The following is a 24,766-nucleotide window of genomic DNA, read 5'->3' on the forward strand; positions in this document are numbered from 1 at the left end:
TGAAAAGAAAGACGGTCTGAAAGATCTCTCATGACTGTTGGCAGAGGTGAGGTAAACCATGCTCAGTTTGCACCGTTCACATTTAAAGAATTTGTTGTTGTTGTTTTTTAAAATTATTTTACTTTTTTTTTTTTGCATTCAGCAGTAGTAATCTTTGCAGAATTTAATGATTTCCCTGAAACCATTTAGACAGAAACAGGGGCATTTCAACTGTGATAGGGCAGGAAGCCCACACAGAGTTAAATGTTCTGAGTGGGTAGTGGTTATTTTGTTTTGTTTGAGAAGCAGAATAATCAGAAAATGAATTCATGGCAGGAAAGTAGAAAAACTATGACAAGGGACAGGAGGGAAAGAAGGGAATACAAAGGTATTTAAATCCGCCTTTCTTAAGTAAATCATTTTAAAGTCAGAGAGGCCTTGGTTGTGCAGTCTACTGAAAAAAGTATCAAATCAGGAAATGTACTGTCGAGTACCTACTGTGTGTCAGGAATGGTCTGGTAAATGCCTGAGAAAAACAGTGGAAAGATATGCTTTCTCTTGTAGCATTGTTTATATATAAGTGAGTGTATTTGTCACCAGGGAAATGGGAATTTATCACAGTGTGTGTGTGTGTATTACACATCCATGCTTGGCATGCAGATGGGGGTGTATTTTAAGAATTGGCTATGTCAGCCCTCAGACCAGATAGTATAGACCATCAACCAGGAAATCTGCATCTCAAGCCCTAAGACAGTCTGAGGGCAGTCATCTTTCTTACTGAGGAAAGGAGCAGGCTGGTGTTTGTTTATTACAGCATCTCACAGCACATCAATTTAACAAAAGCCATGCTGGGCAGAAGAATAGATTTGAGAGGATTGCTCTCAGATCCAGAAGGGCTCATGAACCTAGTCTAGGGTGGAAAAATGTAGGAGGACCGTGAAAGTCAGGGTTGTGGCTAGTAGGGATGGGAGGCTTGCCTGTCAACCTCAGTTTGCTGGTCCTCCCTCCAGGTGGGGCAGCATTTGTATGAACAGACATGACTGCATTGCAGTGAGTCTGGTAGAGTTGTGGCTCTGGGACATGGAAGCCTGAGTCTTCACATTTGTTTTCTTGGGGGCAAATCATTTCTCACAAAAAATGACAGTGGGTCCTTGTCCCCATTACCAGATTATAAGAAACAGACACGAGTTGGCATCTTCTTGGCCTGTAGCCTAATGAAGAAGTGCTGTTCAGAGCCCCTCAAGTTAACAAACAGAAGACATGGTGCAGGAATGAACATACCCAGAAGGCACAGCCCCCGTACCACGGCACCCTCTAGGATGAGCTCACCACACCATTCCCAGGAAATGTCAGCACTCAAGAAGTCACAAGACAGTGAGAAGCCCAGTGACACCCAGGCGACTGAAATAAGCTGCCTACTTAAAGACCTCGAGCCTCCTGGTAGATATGGCTGGTGCCTAGGGATAAGTATGGCAACCAATCTTAAGGGTTGAACTAGATTTTAGAAAATAAGAAGGAAAGAAATAAAGGAAGAAAGAAAGAAAGGAAGAAAGAAAGAGAGAGAGAGAGAGAGAGAGAAAGAAAGAAAGAAAGAAAGAAAGAAAGAAAGAAAGAAAGAAAGAAAGAAAGAAAGAAAGAAAGAAATTACGTTTTTTTCTTTTCTCAGGTTCAAAACAAACAGGAAAAGACTTTTTTAAGCAAGAGTGGAAGGGAAAAAGGGGTTGGGTAGTGAAAAATGTCAGCCCTGTAAGTGGCAAGAGTGAGTTGCTAGATGGCTAGCTCAGCCACACTCTTTGCTCTGTTCTGACACCAGCATGGACTGAAGGCGGTCTGCAGTGACACTGTGTCTCTGTAGTGACACAGGAAGCCTCAGCTCCATCCTCATCAGTAAAATGAAAAGTGATTCTTATGCCTTGTCAAAGCCACAAGAGTGTTTTCTTCACTAAGACCATAGTGCACAGTTACTACTGAAAAACACGGCTATGACATTGGTCTAGAAGTCGAAGGATTTGGAAAGGAGGAGGAGGAGGAAGAAGAGGAGGAGGAGGAGGAGAAGGAGGAGGAGGAGAAAGAGGAGGAGGAGGAGGAGGAGAAAGAGGAGGAGGAGGAGGAGGAGAAAGAGGAGGAGGAGGAGGAGGAGAAAGAAGAGGAGGAGGAGGAGGAGGAGGAGGAGGAGGAGGAGGAGGAGGAGGAGGAAGAAGAAGAAGAAGAAGAAGAAGAAGAAGAAGAAGAAGAAGAAGAAGAAGAAGAAGAAGAAGAAGAAGAAGAAGAAGAAGAGAGAAAAGAAAAAGAAAAAGAAAAAGAAAAAGAAAAAGAAAAAGAAAAAGAAGAAAAGAAAATGTCTGATCCAGCCATAGCAGCGTACATTTATAATTCCAGATCCTGGGGTGTTTGAAGCAGGAGAATTGCCAGTTTGATGCGAGGCTGGTTCCTATATGCAGAGATACTGTTCCAAGAGAGGGAAGGGAGAAATACAAAACAAAACAAAGACAAGAAATTATTTTTTAAAATGCATCAAAATGTGAATGCTGCTGCTTGCTCAGAGTATGAATTCATTGTTCAACAAGTGAAAGGAGGCAGCTTTGGAGGTAGCGAGACTGTATGAAGTCTGAAGTTCTGCAAAGGTTTCTGGTTTGTGTTCACTGATAGGATTAGGAACTTCAAGATAACAGTAGTAAATCTGAAACAGGAACCACTTAATATCTCAAAGATGAAAAAAGTTTGTGTTTTAGTGAGTAGCACTTGATCTTTCATGAACATTTGGGGTAATTTTTTGGTCATCTGGTTCTGATGGCAGTCCTATCAGCTTACTGAATCCAGGATTGTAAATACAATCTTTTTTTTTTTTTTAGTTGTTCCTCTCTGCTTCGCTTTGTGTGGTCAGAGCTGTCTGTTTCCCCTGCTGCTCCGACTCCAGCTCTGCCACCTCTGGAACGATGAGCTTTGCTTCATTATGAGGGAAAGTCTGTCATATTTAAGCAGACTGGACAAAAAGGGCAGGAGGCATTTAAAGTTATACGGGAAAGAACTGTTGGCTGAATTGAAAGCTCTGTCACATTATTCGTTACAAACTTTACAAACTTGTGACTGCTGTGCATGGGGAGCCATCTTTCTGAAGTGTCTCTGGGCATCATTCCTAAAGAATGATAGTATACTTGCTATAAAAGTATGCTATGCCTTCTTACCCGTGTCCTGACAGGTCCTTCCGGTTACCAATGAGACAGCAAGAAAAAGTGACTTAGTTGACACTCAGTGGTTCTCTAGAACTGGGAATAAAGAAATATGTTTGCATTTATACCTGGAGAGAAGTGTGGATTCTCTCTTCTGTGAGTCAGGTGTTTGTTTGTGTTTTGTTTTTTATGAATAAGAGGAAAAAGAAAAATCTAGTGATGTGAGGTCCCTAGTTACCGAGAGACTACTTCCGGGAAAGTATTGAAAAAGATTCACTTTTTAATGCTCACATTTTAGAAGGTTTGCATTCAAATCTACAATTCAAAAGTGGACATTTTTAAGTCCAAAGTTTAAATAGATGGGTGAAAACATAGGTTCTAAGGTAAATAGCATCCTTTTCAAATTGAGTTGTCTGTCTTCCAGATCATTCCATCAATGTGCATTTTAAATAACTGGAAGCATTCTTTTATTACACTTGCAAATTATGCCTACAAGAATACTTACATAATAAGGTGCAGTTTTCAAAGTATGCTGCAAATGTAAAACAGTATTATAGACACTTTAAAAGCAAACTTTCTAAAATCGCTCTCAGAAACCCCAATAGACATCAAAATTACTGAGTAATACACAAAAGCTATAACAATTATCAGACTCATACATGGTACGTTTTGGTAAAGATGCTTGGGCTCCAGCTGTGATCCAGAGAATCAGGGTATCTGAGCGGCAGTGGACTTTGTGGAGCTGGGCTGCCACGTTTAGACCCAGGGGCCAGCTCACACTGAGCCATAGGGAAACAGCTCTGTGTGCTACACTAGCCCTGATCTGTTTTCCAACAGACATCAAAAACATCTAACATCCAAATGGTTCCAACTAGCCATAAAAATAAATGTATAAATAAATTCATTTTTACATAGATACATAGTACACTTCGTGTGTTAAACAAAACAGTCTCAAACAATGTGCAGCCTATTTCTTTGACAAAAATTTTACACACATACACACACACACACACACACACACACATCTGCATGGCCTTCCATGCTTTATGTCTTGTGGCTGAGACCACAGTGCATTCTCCCCAAGACCCGTATTGTAAGATAATTCATCTACAGACCCTATCTTTATGAAAGGTGTCACATGAAGTCAATCTATAGAAACCATCTTTATGGAAGATGTCACATATATTTTACAAAGAACTTTCTGTGTAGTCATGTCTTAAGCTTTATTATGTACACAGGACTGAGTTAATTAACACCAGGAAAGTTTTCACCCAATTTTGCCATGCTTAAATGTGCCTAAAATAAACTTCTCAGAGTCAGACTCCCAAAGTAGGAGCCAACATTTAGCAGTGTTGAACTGAACTGCCTTCTTTCCTCCTGGGATCATTACTGTGCTAGCCTGGATGGTCACAGAGACTCCTCCCTCCAAGCATCTGCACTGAGTGGGGCTTAGACAATTGTTTGAACAAATTGTGACTGCTGCTTCTAAATTCTCATGACTGTGGGCTGACAGGGCTGTATACACGAAGGAGTAGTGGTTAGAGAAGATGACCAGTAGGTTGCTTGATGTTACAGTTATCAACTTCATACTTGCATAGTGCCAGATTTTCTGGTGGAGCCAGCTCCCAAGCTCCCCTCTCCTATGACAGCAGTGATTTGAGCAGAGGCTGAAGGATACTGGTAGGTAACTAGGTGGGTCTTCTTTCTGCTTTTGAGAGTTATACAAACACTTCGATGTGCCCCCACAGCAAAAATAAAACAAGATTACAGGCGTTGGTGCTTACATAACGTGTGCATGTGCCTGTATGCAGGCATGCATGTGTGTCTGTGAGTGTATCTGCACAAATGTGGTCAGAAAGCAAGCTGCAAGAAGACTCTCTTTCACACCATGTGGGGCCCAGGGACCCAGCTCTGGTTGGAAGGCTTGCCAGCAAGCACTTCCACTCAGTTTTCTTTTTTGAAGAATTTATTTGTTTGCTTATCTGTTAGTTTGTGCTGAGATCAAACTCAGGCCTGGTACATACTAGCTAAACACTACCACTGAGGTACTTCTTACACCCAAAGCATTTCTTTATAAAATATAAAGTTAATAAATGAAATTATGATAATTCAAGGTCATTTAATAAATACTCTCTATAAAATATCAATTAAAAATTATGAGGTGATAATTACCTTAAGAAACATAAGCAGGTTTCCATATATATTGCCTGTCATGTATATTGACCATAAATTGCACTGATTAAATTATGTATCTGTGTGGATAAGTCTCAGAAGCTGTAAGTAAAATTTTTAAATGTTCCCATAAAGATGATTTTTTAAAAAAAGATGACTTTATTTTCCAGAATTTATGTATAATTTAACTCTGTTTGGGCAATTTTTAAATATTTATTTACTCAAAAAGAAGAGATGGTTTCCTAAACTTGGTTCCCAATTACTTTTTATTGCTTTATTCCATTGCAGTCTTAAATTGCATGCCTTTTGTTTCTCTTCAGTAAGTGGTCTCTGGTACCCAGTATAAAACATGTGCTTTGTTAGGGACTTTTGGAAGCAAGAGAATTCACCGAACACACATAAGTTAGAAGGGGCTTTTGCAGGGGGATTTCCTTCTTCAAGTTTCTAATTATCTCTAAAAAACAGTGATTCTTTCCAACTGGCAACCGGATTGTGGTGATCGGCCTCTCCACTGAGAATGAGGGAGCCCTCAGTTTCTAATACACTGGCAACTCCCACCCCAAGACTATTCACTCTCAAAGAGCTTACTAAGAAATAGTATCTGGCCCTGGTTGTCAGCTCTTTGTCGGCTTTGATCTTCCTGTAATCTCAGTGCCAGAATTAAAAAAAAATCTTGCATTAAAGTTTCTATTGGCTCTAAAGCAATAACTTCGTCTATTATAGACAGGGGTGGTAGAAGACTTTCTGTTTGTAGTTGGCAAGGGATGCTGACGCCTCCAAACATTAATTTAATTCTTGCTTCTCAGTTTTGCTATGATTTAAAAACTTGGGTTTGGGGCTGAGAAGATCGCTTAGTTAGAAAAAAATCCAATGGGTCAGAACCCACAAAACTTGGATTTTCCACTCTTATTGTTAATGTTTTAGTTTATATTTAATCTCCTTATTGCAGTCATAAAACTTTCAAGTCCCTTCTGGGATAAATAAAAGCCTTTCAAAAATTGAGAAACATTTCATGTTTCTAGAGTTGTTTTAAAGAAAATGATTAAAGTGTAAATTCAACAGCTGTCTTTGTCTACCCTTTAAAATGAACCAAAATACCCACAGTTGTAGGATTCTTCTGTAGAATTACTGTTTGCTTTCTAAATCACCTCTCATCTTATTCAGTCATCATTTTTAACATCTGCTCTAAGAAATATAAGGAAAGCAGCTGTCTAGTGTGTGATCTGTACTATTCCTAAATACTGTAGGATAAACCTTCTATGACCTTGAACCACTTGGTAATAATACAAACACACACACACACACACACACACACACATACATACACTACACACATATTTACAGAGACAGACCTCACACACAAACACACACATGCATACACAGACACCCTACACACACACAAACACACACATATACACTATACACATAGATTCACATACAGACACATATACATATGCACATAAACACAGACGCACAAAGATACACACACATATACACCATACACACAGGCACATATACACATACTCATACTCCAAACTACCAACCACACCTGGGACCCCCACAATACATATACACGGGGTAAAGTAAACTAAACTGTTTTCCTATCACCTCTAAAAAATTGTGAAGGTTTTAGGACTTCAAATTTATTCAGTGGGCAAAAATTTCCCATAACTAGGAGAGGAAAAAAATCTGTAAGAAGCAGAGAGAAGGAAGAGAGGCAAATGGTGCTGGAGACAGGAGGGCATAGGGAAGGGAGTGAGAGAGAGAGCTGAACCCCAAAGCTACTCCCTAGAAACCACTAGTATATTACAAAACTTGCTTTTGTGTTTCAGTTCACACTCTGCCTCTACTGAGGAAGCCATACTACATGGAGAGCCATATTTTAGGAGACACCGAGGTAACACAAGGCTAGAAAAATGAAGTCATGGTGTTGGAGAAGACTAGGCTCTGAGTATGGACACTTCAGTATCTCATGGGAAGGATGGAAGGTGCTATAGCATGCAGCAAGGGCTATGTAGATGACGGGATCATTATAACAATTTTATTCATCTGACTTTATAACACTATTTAATAAACTTTAATTCCCTAGGCCACAAATCACAAATTTAACAAATTACACTTAATTTTAATATTTATGTACTGATATGTGTGTGTAAAAATTCACATGTGCATACATGTATGTGTGTGTCTCCTTTTAGGAAGGCTGCTTCCTGGTGCTTGAGGCCCACATCCTGTGGTAAAGACACAGCTACACCTAAGCCGAGTATAGCTCCAGGCCTTTTGCATCCTGACGCGTCACTAACCCTCCTCGAAGAGCTGAGGGTGTTTCCAAGCTAGCCACACTCCAGTGATGGAGTAGGGACAAGGAGCTTGGTATTGAGGAGAATCTTAAAATTCCTTAAAGACATTTCCAAAGGCCAAATATTTATGCATCACTTCTTAAAGAACCAAAGGGAATTTTTTTTCACTCCTTCTTAAGGTACCAAGCATAAGAGCCTTTGGCATTCCACTCTGTGTATTTTAGATATCAGGTGCAATCAGCAAAGTGCTGTATCCAAAACAGACTCCAATTCCCCCCGAGCTCCAAAAGACCATTCAGCTGCCCAACTGTCCAGAAAGGAGCTCAACCTGGCCTATAGGATTTCTGGCAGTTAGATAAAAGTCAGCCAAAGGAGTACATTGCCCTTATCTCTAGCAGAAGGGCCAGAATGTGAATGTGTATGCTGGTATCATGAGCCCCAGCTTGTGATGAATTGTTACACATTTCAAAGTCCATGCTAGCCAGCCTTCTCACCTCCTCTCCTACCCGACCTGTCCCCAGGTCCTGGGCCTCTCGCTCGCTCTCCACCAGCCTCTCAGAGCCCAGCTTGGCTCACTACGCCCCTCCCCCACCCCACCTCTGCTTCTCTTTCCCCATCTCCTGCTATTGTCCTTTTTAGCAAATATCTATGACCAGGCCCAGACTGCTGTGTTCAGTCTACTTCTCTCTCTCCAGTCTTGACTCTTCCAGATGCCTCTAGCTCTTCCCTCTCTTTCATGTCCACAATAAAAACCTCCTGCTTCACCATACTTCAGCATAAACACCATGTCACAGTTTACATATCTAGTGCCCAACAAGGGGCTCAGCCTCTCCTAAGCAAACCAAGCTACTGACTTGACTCTCCTAAGGTATGGAATACTTGTTTCTTCTGGTTTCTAACACCTACCATATCTGACTCCAAAATTTAGAGCCTGCCTTCTTCAGTGGCTTCTTCCTTCTGCCCACTTCCTCTTTGAAGCCTCCTGCTCTGTCTGTTGCTACAGAAGTCATGCTGGAGTATCAGGAAGCTTGTTTCTCCCTACTGAGAACCCATCACATGGAAAGGGATGCCTGTCCTTTGTGATTTTGGACATTTCTCTATGACAAGTCTATCAGTCCACTTAGAGAGACCTGACCACTTGCGGATGCCCGAAATGAAATTGATGTTCTTGCCACCAAGAGACTTGCCAGTTCCCTCTCTCTCACCCTGTTCTCCATCCCCACATGTTCTGAGCTCCTTCCTGGAGATTGCTCGGTCTCCCTTGTCCATCTCCTCTCTCTCCTCACAGCTGCCTCCTTGCTAGCTCTGTCTCTCCCTCCTGGAGCTTACTGTGTCTCTAACAAGAGAGGCGAGCTGGCTAACTGCTTGTCTCTCTTCACCTCCCCCTCGGAGATGCTTATATCTGTCCTTGGTGGCTCGCTGGAGCCTGCTCTTCGAGACATGCAGTTACAGCAGACATTTCTAAATACACCCTGGGTCTCTAAGACATTAGAATCCTCTCTCTGGAGGTGTTTCTCTAAGCCTCTTCCACTCAGTCACTGTGCTTCTGAAGGATGTCTCCTTGTCTTCTTCCTCCCTCTCCTTCTTCCTCCCTCTCTCCCTCCTTCTCTCCCTCTCTCTCCCTCCCCCTCCATCCTTCTCCCTCCCTCCCTCCTTCCCTTTCTCCCTCTCCTTCTTCCTCCCTTTCTCCCTCCCTCTCTCCCTCCTTCTCTCCCTCTCCCTCCCTCCCCCTCCATCCTTCTCCCTCCCTCTCTCCTTCCCTCTCTCCCTCTTCCTGCCTTCCTCCCTCCTCCTCCTTCTCCTCCTCCTCCCTCTCCCTCGTCTCTCTCTCTCTCTCTCTCTCTCTCTCTCTCTCTCTCTCTCTCTCTCAGCTAATTGCTCTTGGGGTTTGCTCCTATCTCTAACCATGGGCTCTTCCCATTTAGAATGCCCCTCTGCTGCAGGCTATCCTTCTAGGGGAAGATTAATATGGATCTAGGGGAGGGATGGAGGTCAGTAAATCAGGTTATGGGAAAGACTGGTTAGGAAAAGGCCTTCAGGATGACAAGTCTGTGCATGCCCTGCCGAGGGAACAGTATCGGTACCATGTTGTCAGATTATCTGGTTTGCTTGAACTAAGGGTCTGACTAAATGTACTTCTTCCGATCCACTGGAAAGTCATTTCCCTTACCTCTAGCAGATGGGACATAGTTGACTATGTGTGGTGCTTATTAATCAGCACATCAAAGCACATGCTTGGACCACAAATGCCTGTTGCGCATTTCTAAGTGCACACTAGAGCATCCTGGCCTTGCTCACCAGCTCCCCTACCCGAGCTCCCTCTATCCCAGGGGCTTCCCATCTCATAGCAACTCATTCAACCTACAATCCTGCTTTTCCCACTGTGTCCTTGCTCTGCTCTTATCCTGCTTCTCTAACTAGGTTTTCTCTATTCTCATAAAACTGCACATAAATTACACATAAAACTGCAAAGCAAGTCAAAGGACTGTCAATAGGACAAAAAGGCAACCAACAGATTGGGAAAAGATCTTTATCAATCCTACATCCGATAGAGGGATAACAAAGAACTCAAGTATATACAGTGTATATACTTGTATTCCAGTGTATACAAAGAACTCAAGAACTTAGACTCCAGAGAGTCAACCCTATTTTAAAAATGGGGTACAGAGCTAAACAGGGAATTCAAAACTGAGGAAACTCAAATGGCTCTGAAGCACCTAAAGAAGTGTTCAGTATCCGTAGTTATCAGGGAAATGCAAATCAAAACAACACTGAGATTCCACCTTACACCAGTCAGAATGGCTAAGATGAAAAACTCAGGGGACAGCAGATGCTGGAGAGGATGTGGGTAAAGAGAAACACTTCTCCATTGTTGGGTGGAATGCAAGCTGGTAAAACCACTCCAGAAATCAGTTTTGCAGTTCCTCAGAAAATTAAGCAGAGTACTACCTGAGGACCCAGCTATACCACTCCTGGGCATATACCCAGAAGATGCTCCAACATGTAATAAGGATACATGCTCCACTATGTTCATAGCTGCTTTATTTATAGTAACCAGAAGCTGGAAAGAACCCAGATGTTCTTCAACAGAGGAATGGTATAAAAATTGTGGTATACATACACAATGGAGTACTATTCAGCTATTCAAAACAATGAATTCATGAAATTCTTAGACAAATGGATGGAACTAGAAAGAGTCATCCTGATTGAGGTAACCCAATCACAAAAGAACACACATGGTATGCACTCACTGATAAGTGGATGTTAGCTCAAAAGCTCAAAATAAACAAGTTAGAATTCACAGACCACAGGAAGCTCAAGAAGAAGGAGGTCTGAAGTGGGGGTGTTTTGGTTTCTCTGAGAAAGGGAACAAAATACTCACAGGAGCAATTATGGAGACAAAATATGGAGCAGAGACTGAAGGAAAGCCCACCCAGAGACTGCCCTCCTTGGGGATTCATCCTATAAACAGTCACCAAACCCCGACACGATTGTGTACAGCAAGAAGTACATACCAAAAGGAGCCTGTTATGGCTGTCTCCGGAAGGCCCTGCCAGAGCTTTACAGATACAGAGGCAGATGCTAGCAGCTAACCATTGGACTGAGCGTGGGGTCCCCAATGGAGGAGCTGGAGGGCAGACTGGAGGAGCTGAAGGGGTTTTCAGCCCCATGGGAAGAACAACAATGTAGGCCACCCAGATGCCCCAGGGTTCCCAGGGACTAAACCATCAACCAAGAGATACACCTGGTTCCAACCAAAAGTGTGGCAGAGGAATGCCTTGTCGGGCATCAGTGGGAGGAGAGGTTCTTGGTCCTGCGAAGGCTCAGCATATGCCCCCCCCCCCCAAAAAAGGGAAATTGAGGGGAGGGGGAGAGGTGGGAGTGAGTGGGGTGGAGGGGCATATACTTGGAGGCAGGGGGTGGGAGGAGGGGTTGGGGGTTTTTGAAGAGGTGGGAAGCCGAGAAAGGTTTTAGCATTTGAAATTTAAATGAAGAATATATTCAATTAAAAAGAAAGAAAGAAAGAAAGAAAGAAAGAAAGAGAAAAAGAAAGAAAGAAAGAAAGAAAGAAAGAAAGAAAGAAAGAAAGAAAGAAAGAAAGAAAGAAAGAAAGAAAGAAAGGAAGAAAGAAAAGTGAGGACAGGCTGTCTTCCTCCCTTCTCCACTGCTGTGAAAACAGATTTGAGATCTTTGTGCCCAGAGGGGTTTTAGGGACCTAATAAAGCAATCTGTCTAAGCTCAGTACTGAATCGAACCTCCAAAGGTCGAATCCTTTTGACTGGTCATTATTAACCGGCATTTCTACCGAGGCCAAGTGCTGGAGGGTTCTTATTTCTAGCCTGCAGCTAGCTGGTTTCAGAGCCCTAGGGTTACTGGAACTAGGGAGCTGTGAGAGTCCCAGTTGAAAGAGGATGACAGAAGAAACAGTACAAAGCAGTATAAATATATCCACCAATCCAACCATCTACAATTTGACAGCTGAATTCCCGGAAGGGAAGGAAACTATTCTTTTTTCCGTGTTGTTACAGGAGCGTAAACAAACCTGCAGAGGCAAAGTTACTTTGAGAAATCGTACTTCGTTCGCTTGGGTTGTAAACACAGCCCAGAGTCACTTACTTCCCTAGTTGGGCGAACTGTCAGAAGTGTCAAACAAACGCCATGGGAACTTCTCTCCTGCCACAAAGTGGGATCTTTGCCTGGGCAAGTTTCTAAGCCAGAGTCCCTCTCCAGCCATGCCAAAGCGATCCAAGAGTCGGCTAGTTCCCCACCCACTCTTCCCAGAAAAAAACGCTAGCACTGGGGGTCCCGAGCTTGGGGATAAGCCTTGAACACTTAGCCAAGAGAGAAAGCAACTCCCCCCTGCGTTTCTAAGCACCTGGATCGGTGGGGTGGCTGTCACCCAATGCCAGCCACATCTGGATTCTCACATGGCCGTCCCCAGTGTGTAGCGTCTCACATCCCAGGCATCCCGAAGCTTACCAGAGGCAGGGCAGCCCAGATCCACAGCATGTCTGCCGCAAGGAAAAGCAGCCCGGCAGGCCAGTGGGCAGTCTGCCGGTCGATTCCACCCATCAGCTCTAGACTGCCCTCTGGGTGTGTACTTTGCCCGGGTCCGCCCCCTTCACTCCCACTCTGTACTCCCAAGAAATCTCTCTGAACACCTGTATGTCTTCTTTTTTTTTTTTTTTTTTTTTTTTTTTTTTTTTTTTGAGGGACCAGCCACAACCTTCTTAAAGCCCCAGGGGCTGCGAGGAAGTTCTGCTGGTTTCCCCGGGAAATCCACTGATTCATCACCCCACGGGGGAGGGGGGCGGGGTGGGGCTGTGGCAGAGGGAGTCTCTAAGCCCGCCTTGATTGCATAAATGGGTATTCCCCATCCTGGGCGCTTCCACTGTCGCACCCTCAGGTCAAGTGAAATCTTTTTCGAAGTCTGAACTCATTAAACTGGACTTTGACTAATTGCTGGAGACAAAGGCCATTTTGCCTTCACTTTCAGTATTTTGTCAGTGACAGGCCTGTTGGGGCTTCTGGAGGTGGTGGTGGGGTACCCTGAATGGTAATTGCCATAGAGGAGGTACACACACTGGGATCCTGATGAGGAAGGGACCCTCCACAAAGCTCATAAATGAAACATGGGGTGACAATCACGATACCAGAGGTAGAGATACTAGGCTGTGGGATCCTGATGAGGGAAATATCCCCTTGGCTGCGTTTACTAAATGAAGAACGAAGCTAAATGACCTGTGACAAATAACACAGCAGTTAACTCAGTGATCTAACAGGGGTTAGATATAAAGTAAGGGAGTGGGGGAGGGGACAGATAGATCTTATTAGGGAAGAGGAAAAAGATAGGTAGTTTTGATGGGAAGATCAGGTGGGGGAGGGGAAAGGAGGAGGGTGAATGGGAATATAGGGTGAGACAGCCAAAATTAAAGGGCATTTGAGGGGTAGTATGGAAACCTAGCAGAAGCTTCCTAAAATATATGCATATATGAAAGTGATCTTTAGCCCAATAATGGGGGAAACAGAGTCACAAATGGACATCTCTTGTCACCAAATGAAGTTTCCCGTTCCTGGATGGCGTTACATCTAATTGAGTTGTTGGCCAAAAAAGAGTTGCACAGGAGTCCCCAAACTATGCAGCCTGTTGCCAAGACTATAGGTTGCTTTCCACAAACTGACACCCACACAACTCGTTGAATATGAAGAAGTCGAGAGCAAGAAGAAAGTGCCTACGTAGAGTCTTCATCCCTACATGCTAACGACTTTGGTACTAGAAGATACTCTGCATGCTACCAAAGGAGAAAAGCAAACATCACCTCTGCCCCAAACCCTTTGATCTATGATGGTGTCCTGCCTGAAAGATAAGCTACTGCATATAGTGGCACAAAGTTTGTGGGAGCCACCAATAAATATTGGATTTGACTTTGGGCCCACTCTACAAGATGGAACATAAACTTGACACTAACCAAGAACTTGAGACTCTATAGCCCAGGGACCTAGGGATAAAATCAAATACCTATTATAAAAAACAAACAAATAACACACACATTATAATAAAATGACTCCTAATACAGAGACTCACAGTCAGATATTATTCAGAGAGTGAAAGATACCAAAGATACCGGAACACTCCTAAATGGGATGTCCCCATCAAATCTCTGCCTGCCATGCTCAGGAAACCCCAGGAAGAGGAGGAGGCAGGAAGAGTGTAGGACCCAGAGGGGGTGGGCAACACCAAGAAAACAAGTCAGCAAGATCAAAGCTCAAGTGACCTCCCAGAGACTGAGGCAGCAGGCCCAGGGCCTGGCCTGCATGGGTCTGTACCAGGTCCTTTGCATATCTATTTATGCCTTCAATTTTAGTGTTTTTAAGGGATTCCTGAGTGTGCAAATGAGCTCATCTCTATTTCTTGTGCCTTCTCTCGGGCTTCTTCTTCTTCTGTTTGTTTGTTTCATTCAATTGCAGTGTGTTAGTTCTATCTTAATATATCTTCTTTTCATATTATTCCTTAGAATTCCACTTTATTTTTGAAGGAGACAAAAAGGGAATATCTGGATAGGAGGGGAGGTGTGAAAGAGTGGGATGAGAAGAGGGAAGGGACCGTAGTTAAGATATACATCTATCAGAAAAGAAAGTATTTTCAATAAAAGGGAAAACCCTCACCTGCTATGTTAGACATTATTACTTCCTCCTTTTGTCACAGATTATTTCCTGACCAATTTCCTTTAAAAAAAAATTCTTATACTTCTTGACAGCTTGATAGCAAAGTCACTTTTGTTTTGGAAAAGTAGATAGCATGTTTGGGTCCTGTGAAAACTCTAGAGCAGTGATGCTCATCCTTCCTAATGCTGGACCCTTAAATACAAGTTCATGCTGCGGCAACGCTCAACGGTAACACTATCTCACTGCTACATCACAACTGTGAGTTTGCTGCTGTTGTGAATGGTAGTGTGAATATCTGCTATGCAGGGCATCTGATATGTGAGCTCAATGGTGGTCGAGCCCCATAGGTTGAGACCGACTCGTCTAGAAGATAAATTTGTTCGAGGGCAGCACCAAGAGTTTTCTGTTTAGGAAGCGGTTTCTGGACTCCACCTCTTTGGGTCAGATGTCTGCAAAATCCACTGGTTACTCAACTCTTGCTTCTGCTTCTACTTCTTTTCTTCCCTGAGGATCCTTCTAATTAAGAACACACACACACACACACAGGTGATGAGAGAGAGAGAGAGAGAGAGAGAGAGAGAGAGAGAGAGAGAGAGAGAGAGAGAGAGAGAGAAAATCCTGCAGCATTTCTTCTGCAGGTGTTTTTTAAAAGTACTCTGAATCTAGCTTGTCACCCACCTTCCTCTCCTTCCTGTGGGCGTTCTGTTCATTCTGTCATTCTGTTTGGCAGGTGTCACTAAACTCATACCCACTCCCCACCCCCACCCCTCCCTCCTCTCCCTTCCCCCACCCCCATTTTGCATCATCTTCCTGTAGGTTGAAGAAGCCTCAGGCTGTGCCCTCCTACAACCATTCTAAAATTGAAAGGAAGGGAAAAACAATTTGAAATGAAAAAGTCCATGCAAAAATGAAAGGAAGAAGAGAAGGGAAGGGAGGGGAAGGGAAGGAAAGGGAAAGGAAGGGGAGGGGAGGGGAGGAGAGGGGAAGGGAAGGGAAGGGGGAAAAGGAGAAGTAGGGGAGGGGAGGGAAAAGGGGAGAGATGGGGAGAAAGAGGGGAGAGAAGAGGAGAGGGGAGGAGAGGGGAGAGGAGAGGAGGGGAAGGGAGGGGAGAGAAGAGGAGAGGGGAGGGGAGGGGAGAGTAAAGGAGGGGAGGGGAGGAGAGAGGAGGGGAGAGGAGAGGAGGGGAGAGGAGGGGAAGGGGGACATGGGGGTGCAGAGCACAAGCTCTAGGTAAAACCAACAGCTCTTGAGTATAAACTTGAGTCAGCAACTTCACTGAATCATAAGATTCCTTCTTAGTACTTTTTAACTTGGCAAGGTAAGTGATTATAAAATTATGTTAAAAGCACTTACCAGGAAATGCAGACAACCTGAATTCTATCATCCAGACCTACGCCAGAAAGTGAAAGTCAACTCTTAAACGGTGTCTTCTGACCTCCACGAGTGTTAACTATGCCACATACTCTACATATGCACACAATGATAATAAAGCTATCAATGCTTAGAGTATCCTAATCTGTGATTCCTCATCGTCTTTAATATGCCAATATGTACTAAGAAGGGATGACTATATATGCTGTTCCATGAAGCTCGTTCTTATGGAACTTTTGGAGGAAAAAAATCTGTGGAATGAGTGAACCCTGTTGATATTCTGAGGAGACTACTTTGGGTATTTGCCCTGGTTAGTTTTTGTCAACTTGACCCAAACACAGTAACCTGGTGAGAGGGACTCCCAGCTGAGTTGCTTCCATCAGAGAGCCTGTGGGCATGCTGGTGGGAGCATTTTACAGATTGCTGATTGGCACGGGAGGGTGAGCAGTGCCACCCTTAGGCAAGTGGCTCTGTGTTGTACAACAAAGTAAGCAAAGCAAGCCAAGGAGAGCGAGGGGTGAGCAGCGTCTTCTCCTGGCTTCCCCCTCCAAGTTCTTGCACTGACTTTCCTCGGTGATGGATGGTGATCTGAGAGTTGTCAAAAGTAAGGTGAAATAAACTCTTTCCTCCCTAAATTACTGTTTTGTAACAATACAGTTTGAAGAGTCATCATCTCTTTTGTGTGTGTGTGTGTGTGCAAATATGGATCCATGCATGTCACAGAGTGTCCTCTATTATTGTCTACCATATTCCTTTGAGATAGACTGTGTCATTGAAACTGGAGGTTGATGTTCTGTCACCTATCCTGCCTTGGTGGCCCAGGCAAAGCCTGAGAAATCCTCTTACCTCTGTCCCCAGACAGATCTGGAGTTAGAAGAGGAGGCCACGCCTGGCTTTTTCAGTGTGTGCTGGGGATCTAAACTCAGCTAGTCATGCTTTCACACCAAGCAACCTTACCCCCTGAGCTTTCTCTACAGCTCCATGAATTGTCTTCTTTTATATAGCTTCAGGCACACCACTGGAGGTGGGGAGTGCTTTGGATAGTCATACTGGTTTACTCAAAACAAACCATGCAAGTTAGAGTATACTTCTACTGCAAACAGATAGCACGGTTTCCTGGGCAGACTGCATGCTATTCACATACACAACGGACTGGAAAAACTTAACAGGTAAAAACATTTTAACTTTTCACTACAGACAGTATTTCTGTTCTTTCCTTCATGGAGCTATTATTTTAAAACATTGCTATCATCCAAACTGCTTTAACTAAATAACGATACGTTGATTTAATAGTCTCCAACGGTAGTGGACATCCATGACTTTTATTTAACCCAGCACCTTTTAGTTTTTCTCCTCCTTCCTAGTAATGAGACTTCCAGAATGGTTCTAGAAAAACTGCTCAACCACTCCTGTCCATGACTATCTGAGTGGTTCTTTTAGTCAGTGCTTTCCAGGGGATGAGAAACAGAATCACTAGAATAGGGGATGGAAGGATAAATAGATGGATGGATGGTTGGATGAATGGATGGATAGATGGATGGATGGATGGATGGATGGATGGATGGATGGATGGATGGATGGATGGAGAGGTGATAGAAAGATGATAGATCTTCTGGAATTGGTTCACATGATTGCCAAGTATGATATGCCTAGAAACTACAGTGCATGTCTGCCAGATGGAGACCCATGAAAGAGTTGTAGTTCAAATCCAAAGGCAGGTGGGATCCCCCCACCCTTCTCATTCACGGTCAGTCTTTTTCATAAAGCCTTGAGCTTCTTGGGGGACACCTAGTTACATTGTTAGGGGCCATAATTTTACAAAATGCCTATGGATTTAGTTTGAATTTCATACAAAATAGAGTATCACAGAAACATGAACAGTGTTTGAGTAAATATTCGGGCATCACAGTCTAGTCAACATGACAGATAATATTAACCATCACAGCAAAGTTGACACCAAACATAGAACCAGGGACTGCTTAGTCTAGAAAAACAACATATCACATTCCCTTGGAATTAACCTTGGCATCGTTTGCTGGAAGCAACTGAGACACAAACTCTTTCTCACTGGATTTGAAATGGGATGAATATATACATGAGATGCGCTATTGGCACAGTTAGTTGTGGGGAAAGTTCTGTGGTTTGACAGAGTGAAAATAATAGTGCTCACGCTGAGAGGAAGTCACATGGAGAGGTGGGGCCTGGGGCTCCACCTGACTCCTGGATGACTTGTCTTTAGGATTGAAATTTGGCATCCCCACACTGCCTAATGCAGTCAGTTCTCAGCTGTTGTAAAAGCTAGATTCTTACAACTGAAGTTTCTTCAGGTGCCATTAAAATTTATGGTTAGTGTAAGAAATTATTCGTTATCAAAGTAATAGCTTAATATTTGCTATTTTGTTTTCAAACTTAAATAAGGAAGATTGCCTAGACATTCCCTTTAAGACAGAGAGACACTGTCTCTACAAAATACATCTTCTGTCACTAGAGGGCATCATTGCTTACATTGACCAAAGGACAGGTTGGATTTTCTATTGACCAATAAAAAAATGTATTTAGGGGAGTTGGGTGGTAGTTGCTGGGCAGTGCAGCTCCTTGACAGATCTGGTGTCACGTGTGTCACCACGATGCCCAAGAAGAAGGTTAGTGGGGATGGAGGGATGGAGGGGCAAAGGACAGAGCCCAAGCGGAAAGGATAAATTATCAGACAGCAAAGGGCAAACAAAGGGGAAGAGGGGAGTGAAAGGTAAAGTGACCAGCAAACTGAAGATCTCCCTGCAGAAACAGGAGAAACCAAAAACCAGAGTCCAGCTCCAAAGAAGAGGAAGAAACCGAGAGCGACTAAGCCTCCACCACATCTGTCATTGGTCCCCGCCTCCCTTCTTGTACAAGCCAGAGGAAGGTTTTTTTTTTTTCAACTATTTTGTAAATGCAAGTTTTATAGTAGCTCTAGAAACATTTTTAAAGGTGAGGGAATCCTACCACATCCCATTTTAAAAGTGTAAGTGTTTGTTGTTAATGGTTAAATCATTTGCTTTAGTTTAGTTTTTGGTACAACCAGAAAAGAGCAGGGTACTGAATCAGGAGAGGCTGTGACTGTCTCCGGGGTCAATGTAACATTCCATAGAAGGGTCTAGTTTCATATCTTACAATACAAAGCATACTAAATGGCAATTTGGAGTCTCAGTTATATATTTGTGACTGGAATATTTTGGTTATATCTGGTCTCATGTTTCTAGTAGAACTGTTTGGTTTTGCTGTTGTTGTTTTGGTTTTTTGAGGCAGGGTTTCTCTCTGTAGCCCTGACTGTCCTGGAACTCACTCTGTAGACCATGCTGGCCTCAAACTCAGAAATCCACCTGCCTCTGCCTCCCAAGTGCTGGAATTAAAGGCATGTGCCACCATTGCCTGGAGTAGAACCGTTTCCTAAGGAAACCACTCCTTGTTCCTTCCCTTGTAAGAACTGTAACATCTTTGGTCATGGCAGTCCATTTTTTTTTCTACCAGTAGTGATAATGTGCTGTGAAAGATGGAAATTTTGAGTATGTTCTCTGTGTGGCATAAAATCGTGAATCTGTAGAACCGAAGATTATGAGCATTTGGTCTTAAAGAAACTTGTCACGTTTGAGGCAGGAACATCATTGGAATAAGTTCAATGAGAAACAATATGAGGATCTTCATTTGCATACATGAACACAATGGGACTCTTTAGAGTTAGGGTTCCTGAACATACTAAATATATGGTTCTTCAAAGTTTAGGTACGTGTGTTAAGAATTGGAACATCTGTGTACTCTGCTCCTCAATAAAATCTGTTGTGAAAGAAAAAAATGTATTTAGGTTCATAGTCAGGGTAAAGGAAGAACCTTAACTTTGCAAGTAACCTGCAGTGCAGATCACAAAGGCATCTCACCTCTGGAAGATAATATTTCTCACAGGATGAAGAGACTATGTTTGCAAAGTGTTTAGCATACCTGAAAGCCAGCTTCAAAGTGCACAGTGATAGTCCCATTGTGGCTTTTTACAAGCCAAACTATATGGAGACAAACTAGCTGGATTCTGGTGTCCTTTCCTGACCTTCCCTGTGTGCAAGCATGTTCACATACCGAAGAAACAGCACCACCCAAAGAAAAGTGGCCCAGAGCCTGACAGATGAGGGCTGAATGCCTAGCCCCTGAGATGTGGAAGAAGCTATTTGACTTAGTCAGGGTTTCTATTCCTGGACAAAATATCATGACCAAGAAGTAAGTTGGGGAGGAAAAGGTTTATTCAGTTTATATTTCCACATTGCTGTTCATCACTAAAGGAAGTCAGGACTGGAATGCAAGCAGGCTAGGAAACAGGAGCTGATACAGAGACCATGGAGGGATGTTTCTTACCGGCTTGCTTCCCCTGACTTGCTCAGTTTGTTTTCTTATAGAACCCAACACTACCAGCCCAGGGATGGCACCACCCACAAGGGGCCTGCCCCACCAGCCCCCACCCCCACCCCAACCCCGCTCGTTGCTCGTTATCATTAATTGAGAAGATGCCCCACAGCTGGATCTCATGGAGGCACTTCCCCAATTGAAGTTCCTTTCTCTGTAATAAGTCCAGCCTGTGTCAAGTTGACACACAAAACCAGCCAGTACACTATTCAATCTTCCAAATTCTCCCACCATGAAAACCAGCACACCAATATCCCCTGTGATCCGACAACATGGAAACGACAATATCAAAAACATTCAGAAACTGAGATGCAGTCAGGGAGGGAGGTGGCAGAAAGGGGCTGCAGCAGACAGGTGGGGAAAATAGCTTATCTGAAGACCCAGACTTCAACACCTAGGTGAGCATCTCGTGCCTGCCATTTCTGTATGTGAGGCTGCAGTAAACACAGAGACATTCCAGGACTCCATGCATGGCCTGGCACACAGAGGGATGAGGAGCACTGTCTTCAGGAGTGCTCGCTTGCCTGGTGTTGGTGAGCTTTAGTCTGAGGTAGGCCCTACTTAAGACATGATCATCCTGTGCCATCTCTGTGCTTTACATTGGGAAAGATTGGTTGATGGACTATAAGTCACTCAGCATAAGCCATCCTACTTCTGGGCAAGGATCCAAAGCATATGCCCAACTGACAAGGGCATCATCTTTCTGTAATCATCAGGACACCTGGCTAAAAAGGTCAACTGGCCAACTGATGACAAAACATAAAGCTCCACATCCCTTAATTCTTCTTCTTCTGCTTCCCTTTTAGATTTACTTATTCAATGTGCACGAGTGTTTTACCCAGACATGTGTGTGCACCACACAGTTGACTTCAGTATATATTAAAGACATGTTTCAGTAAAATGTATTTCTAAAATCAGCTTACTTCTTTCTCCAATTGTTGTATTCTTAAAATAAGACATCACGTGACAGTCGAAAATGGAAAAATCGACATTCCTTGCCAAAAATAGAAAATATCTACAAAAATAAATAAGAAGTAAAATATTTGCCTGCATACCACCAAAATTGTTTTTCAAATCACTACCGGTAAGACACTGTCCTTCTGAAGGGTTGATATAAGGCGTAGTCCATACTCTCAGTGTTATCCTGTGGACTATCCCCAAATGACAAGCTAAGACTACCAAAGCTGGCCTAGGGCCCTGGATGAGAGGCGATATGAGAGAAATTGCTGGGGCAGTGAGGTGTGAGTGAGGGAGGGTGAGGGAGGGAGTTTATCTCTGATGGCCAGTGCAGTTGCAGTGGAGTGGGATAGGATAGTACCCTCTGCCTGCACAGCCTTTCCCTGTCAGCAGATGCCAAAGGGAATCTAGAGAGAGACAAGGGAGGGCAAGAAGGGAAGACTGCAGTGAGTCCTGTGGAGTTAAAAAGATATCACGGAGTTGAAGCTGGGAGAGAGGACAAGAGAGCTCAGGCCCAGGTAAACGCAGAGATGGGTGTATGGTTTTCTGCAGACAGGAGTGTTAGCCACCTACAGAGAGAGTGGGATAGCTGAGTGGTACACCAGAAGCAGGGAGGAAGAAGCTGGGAGGTTTGGTTTGTTAGGCTGTGAGTGCCCCTGCTCATGGGGATGCTTCCTTCCTCTGAGGACAGACTGAAGGGATTTGTGTTCCAATTCAATTATTTCACTCACTGGGCATAGTATTCAACCTTCTCAGCCCCAGTTTTCTCCCTCAGTAAATGGAAGCCTATTAAATACTAACTATTTGCTGACGGTTCCCCTTGCATCCTGATGTTTCACTATCATTTCACAAATGGCTTTCTCAAGACCATGCGCTTCACCAACATCTTTTCTAGGTTACATATAGTCACCAACATTGGTGCACCACGTTTATCTGGATTGTCTCCCTTTCCAGCTCAGGGAACATGTGATGATTGCCTTTGCAGTTCTACTCTTATTTTATTTTACTTTTCTATTCTCTTTTTAAGCTTCAGAAAATATGTCTTAATCTCTACCATACTGCCAGTGCAGGACACAACAAACTAACTCGTTCATAGATAAAGGACATTGATTTTGTATAGTACCAAAAGCAGGATGACTAAGGTCAAGGACCTTGTCTGGTGAGCTGCTCCTGGCTGCTTCCTCACATCCAGAGACATCCGGAGGTGAGAAAGCAGCGGGATGCAGGCTTCAGGTGCCCTTCTTATAAAGGTGTCAGCCCCAAAGGCTTCAGTCCCCGCGATCTCATCGGACTCCAAACCCCTCCCTAAGACCCCAACTCCAAATAATTATCAACATTTAAATTTGTGGTTTAATCTTTGGGAACTCATTCAAAGCCATATCAAGAACCAAAAAGAACCACTGGGTCAGGATTGTTATTCCCATTGAGTCTGTTGCTTCCTCTCATTAGATCTGAAAATGAAACCATCAATTTTAATCTCAGTCTCTCTGTGTCTCTGTCTCTGCCTGTCTGTCTCTCTGTCTCTGTCTCTTTCTGACTCTGTCCCTCACATATGACTTTTTTATTTACACAAGCAAGAAAAACTGAACTCAAGAAAAAAATTCTCACAGGCCGAGAGAGCTGGATCAGAGAGAGCTTAGGCCATACAGACTGTTTAAATTCTTGGTATATTAAAGCAAAAAGGAGTCAGTAAAATATTGAAATGGGAAATATTTAGTGCTTCCCTTTGGTCCACCAATGCTTTTAACACTTAAAACTTAAATTCAGAATTACATCTGTGTCACAATTCCATTCGGCATGTCAGGGTTCTTTATCCTTTGAGGCTCTTGCCGGCTGTGGCCTGGGCCCTTCCTACTTGTTCTTGGCAATGTCTGACTTGTGTCCTCAGAAATCTGGGGAGAGTGGCAGCTGAAGGATCTTGGAATCATGGAATTAACCATTTCATGATTCATCCGCCATTTCAAACCTGATTCTCCTCCCTATGCTCCTGGGAGTTGAGTACTACTCTTGACCTAAATCCTTCCAAAACCTGCTCCCTTCCCCACTTCCCAAGTCAGTACACTCCCTTAGGAAGGATCTTTCAGTATTTAGAAGTCTTTCTTGATGCAGTAACTTACTGTGGTTTGACAAAGGTTTGCCTAACATTCAGAGTACAGAGCAGTACCTGTAAGCAAAAGTAAACTCACTCCATAAAACATTTGGGTGATAGGGAAGCTTACCAGGTAGAGGCAGGCCCAAGCTAAACAACCTGGACCAAAGTCACAGGACCCATGTGGTAGGTGAGAACTGTAAGTTGATGCCACCCCCCCAACCCATACACACAGGAGGCCTTTGGCTAATCCTACACAGTTCCTACTCCTTGAGAATCTTTTATACAGGCGGCAAAATGTGGAGAAAGAGGAACACTCCTCCACTGTTGGTGGGAATGCAAGTTGGTACAACCACTCTGGAAATCAGTCTGGCGGTTCCTCAGAAAACTGGGCAGGACACTTCCGGAGGACCCTGCATATACCTGGGCATATACCCTGGGCATATACCCAGAGGATTCCCCGGCATGCAATAAGGACAGTATGTTCATAGCAGCCTTATTTATAATAGCCAGAAGCTGGAAAGAACCCAGATGTCCCTCAATAGAGAAATGGATACAGAAAATGTGGTATATTTATAGAATGGAATACTACTCAGCAATTAAAAACAATGAATTCATGAAATTCTTAGGTAAATGGTTGGAAGTGGAAAAATATCATCCTAAGTGAGGTAACCCAATCACAAAAGAATACACATGGAATGCAGTCACTGATAAGTGGATATCAGCCCAGAAGCTCTGAATACCCAAGACACAATTAACATATCAAATGATTCCCAAGAAGAAAGAAGGAGAGGCCCCTGGTCCTGGAAAGGCTTGATGCAGCAATGCAGGGGATTCCAGGACAGAGAAGTGGGAGGGGGTTGATTGGGGAATGGGTAGAGGGAAAAGGGCTTATGGGACTTATAGGGAGGGGGGAACCAGGAAAATCATTTGGAATGTAAACAAAGAATATAGAAAAAAATTTAAAAAAACAAAAAAACAAAAACAAAAAACAAAAACAAACAAACAAACAAAAAAACCCAATGAAGTTGCCTGATGGTCTCATTGTAGAAAACTGAGGGAGCAATGGATATTTTTATAGAAGCTTCCAAGCTGAGTAAGGACACTAGGACAGCAGTCTGCTACCTGGAGAGTTA

General features: G+C 43.4%; 1 protein-coding gene across 2 annotated transcripts in view; it reads right to left on the reverse strand.

Moving 5' to 3' along the window:
- Positions 1 to 12,785, reverse strand: part of Fas (Fas cell surface death receptor) — a 38,911-nt gene extending 26,126 nt beyond the window's left edge. The window contains exon 1 of one of the 2 annotated variants that reach the window (XM_052186998.1): positions 12,602 to 12,785. In XM_052186998.1, the coding sequence (XP_052042958.1) occupies positions 12,602 to 12,694 (93 nt within the window). In that variant the 5' untranslated portion in view covers positions 12,695 to 12,785. The remainder of the gene's footprint in view (positions 1 to 12,601) is intronic. The other variant, XM_052186989.1, reaches the window with a different exon arrangement.
- Between the last annotated feature and the right edge of the window lie 11,981 nt (positions 12,786 to 24,766).

The sequence above is a fragment of the Apodemus sylvaticus genome, chromosome 1 (assembly GCF_947179515.1).
Source record: "Apodemus sylvaticus chromosome 1, mApoSyl1.1, whole genome shotgun sequence".
NCBI lineage: Eukaryota > Metazoa > Chordata > Mammalia > Rodentia > Muridae > Apodemus > Apodemus sylvaticus.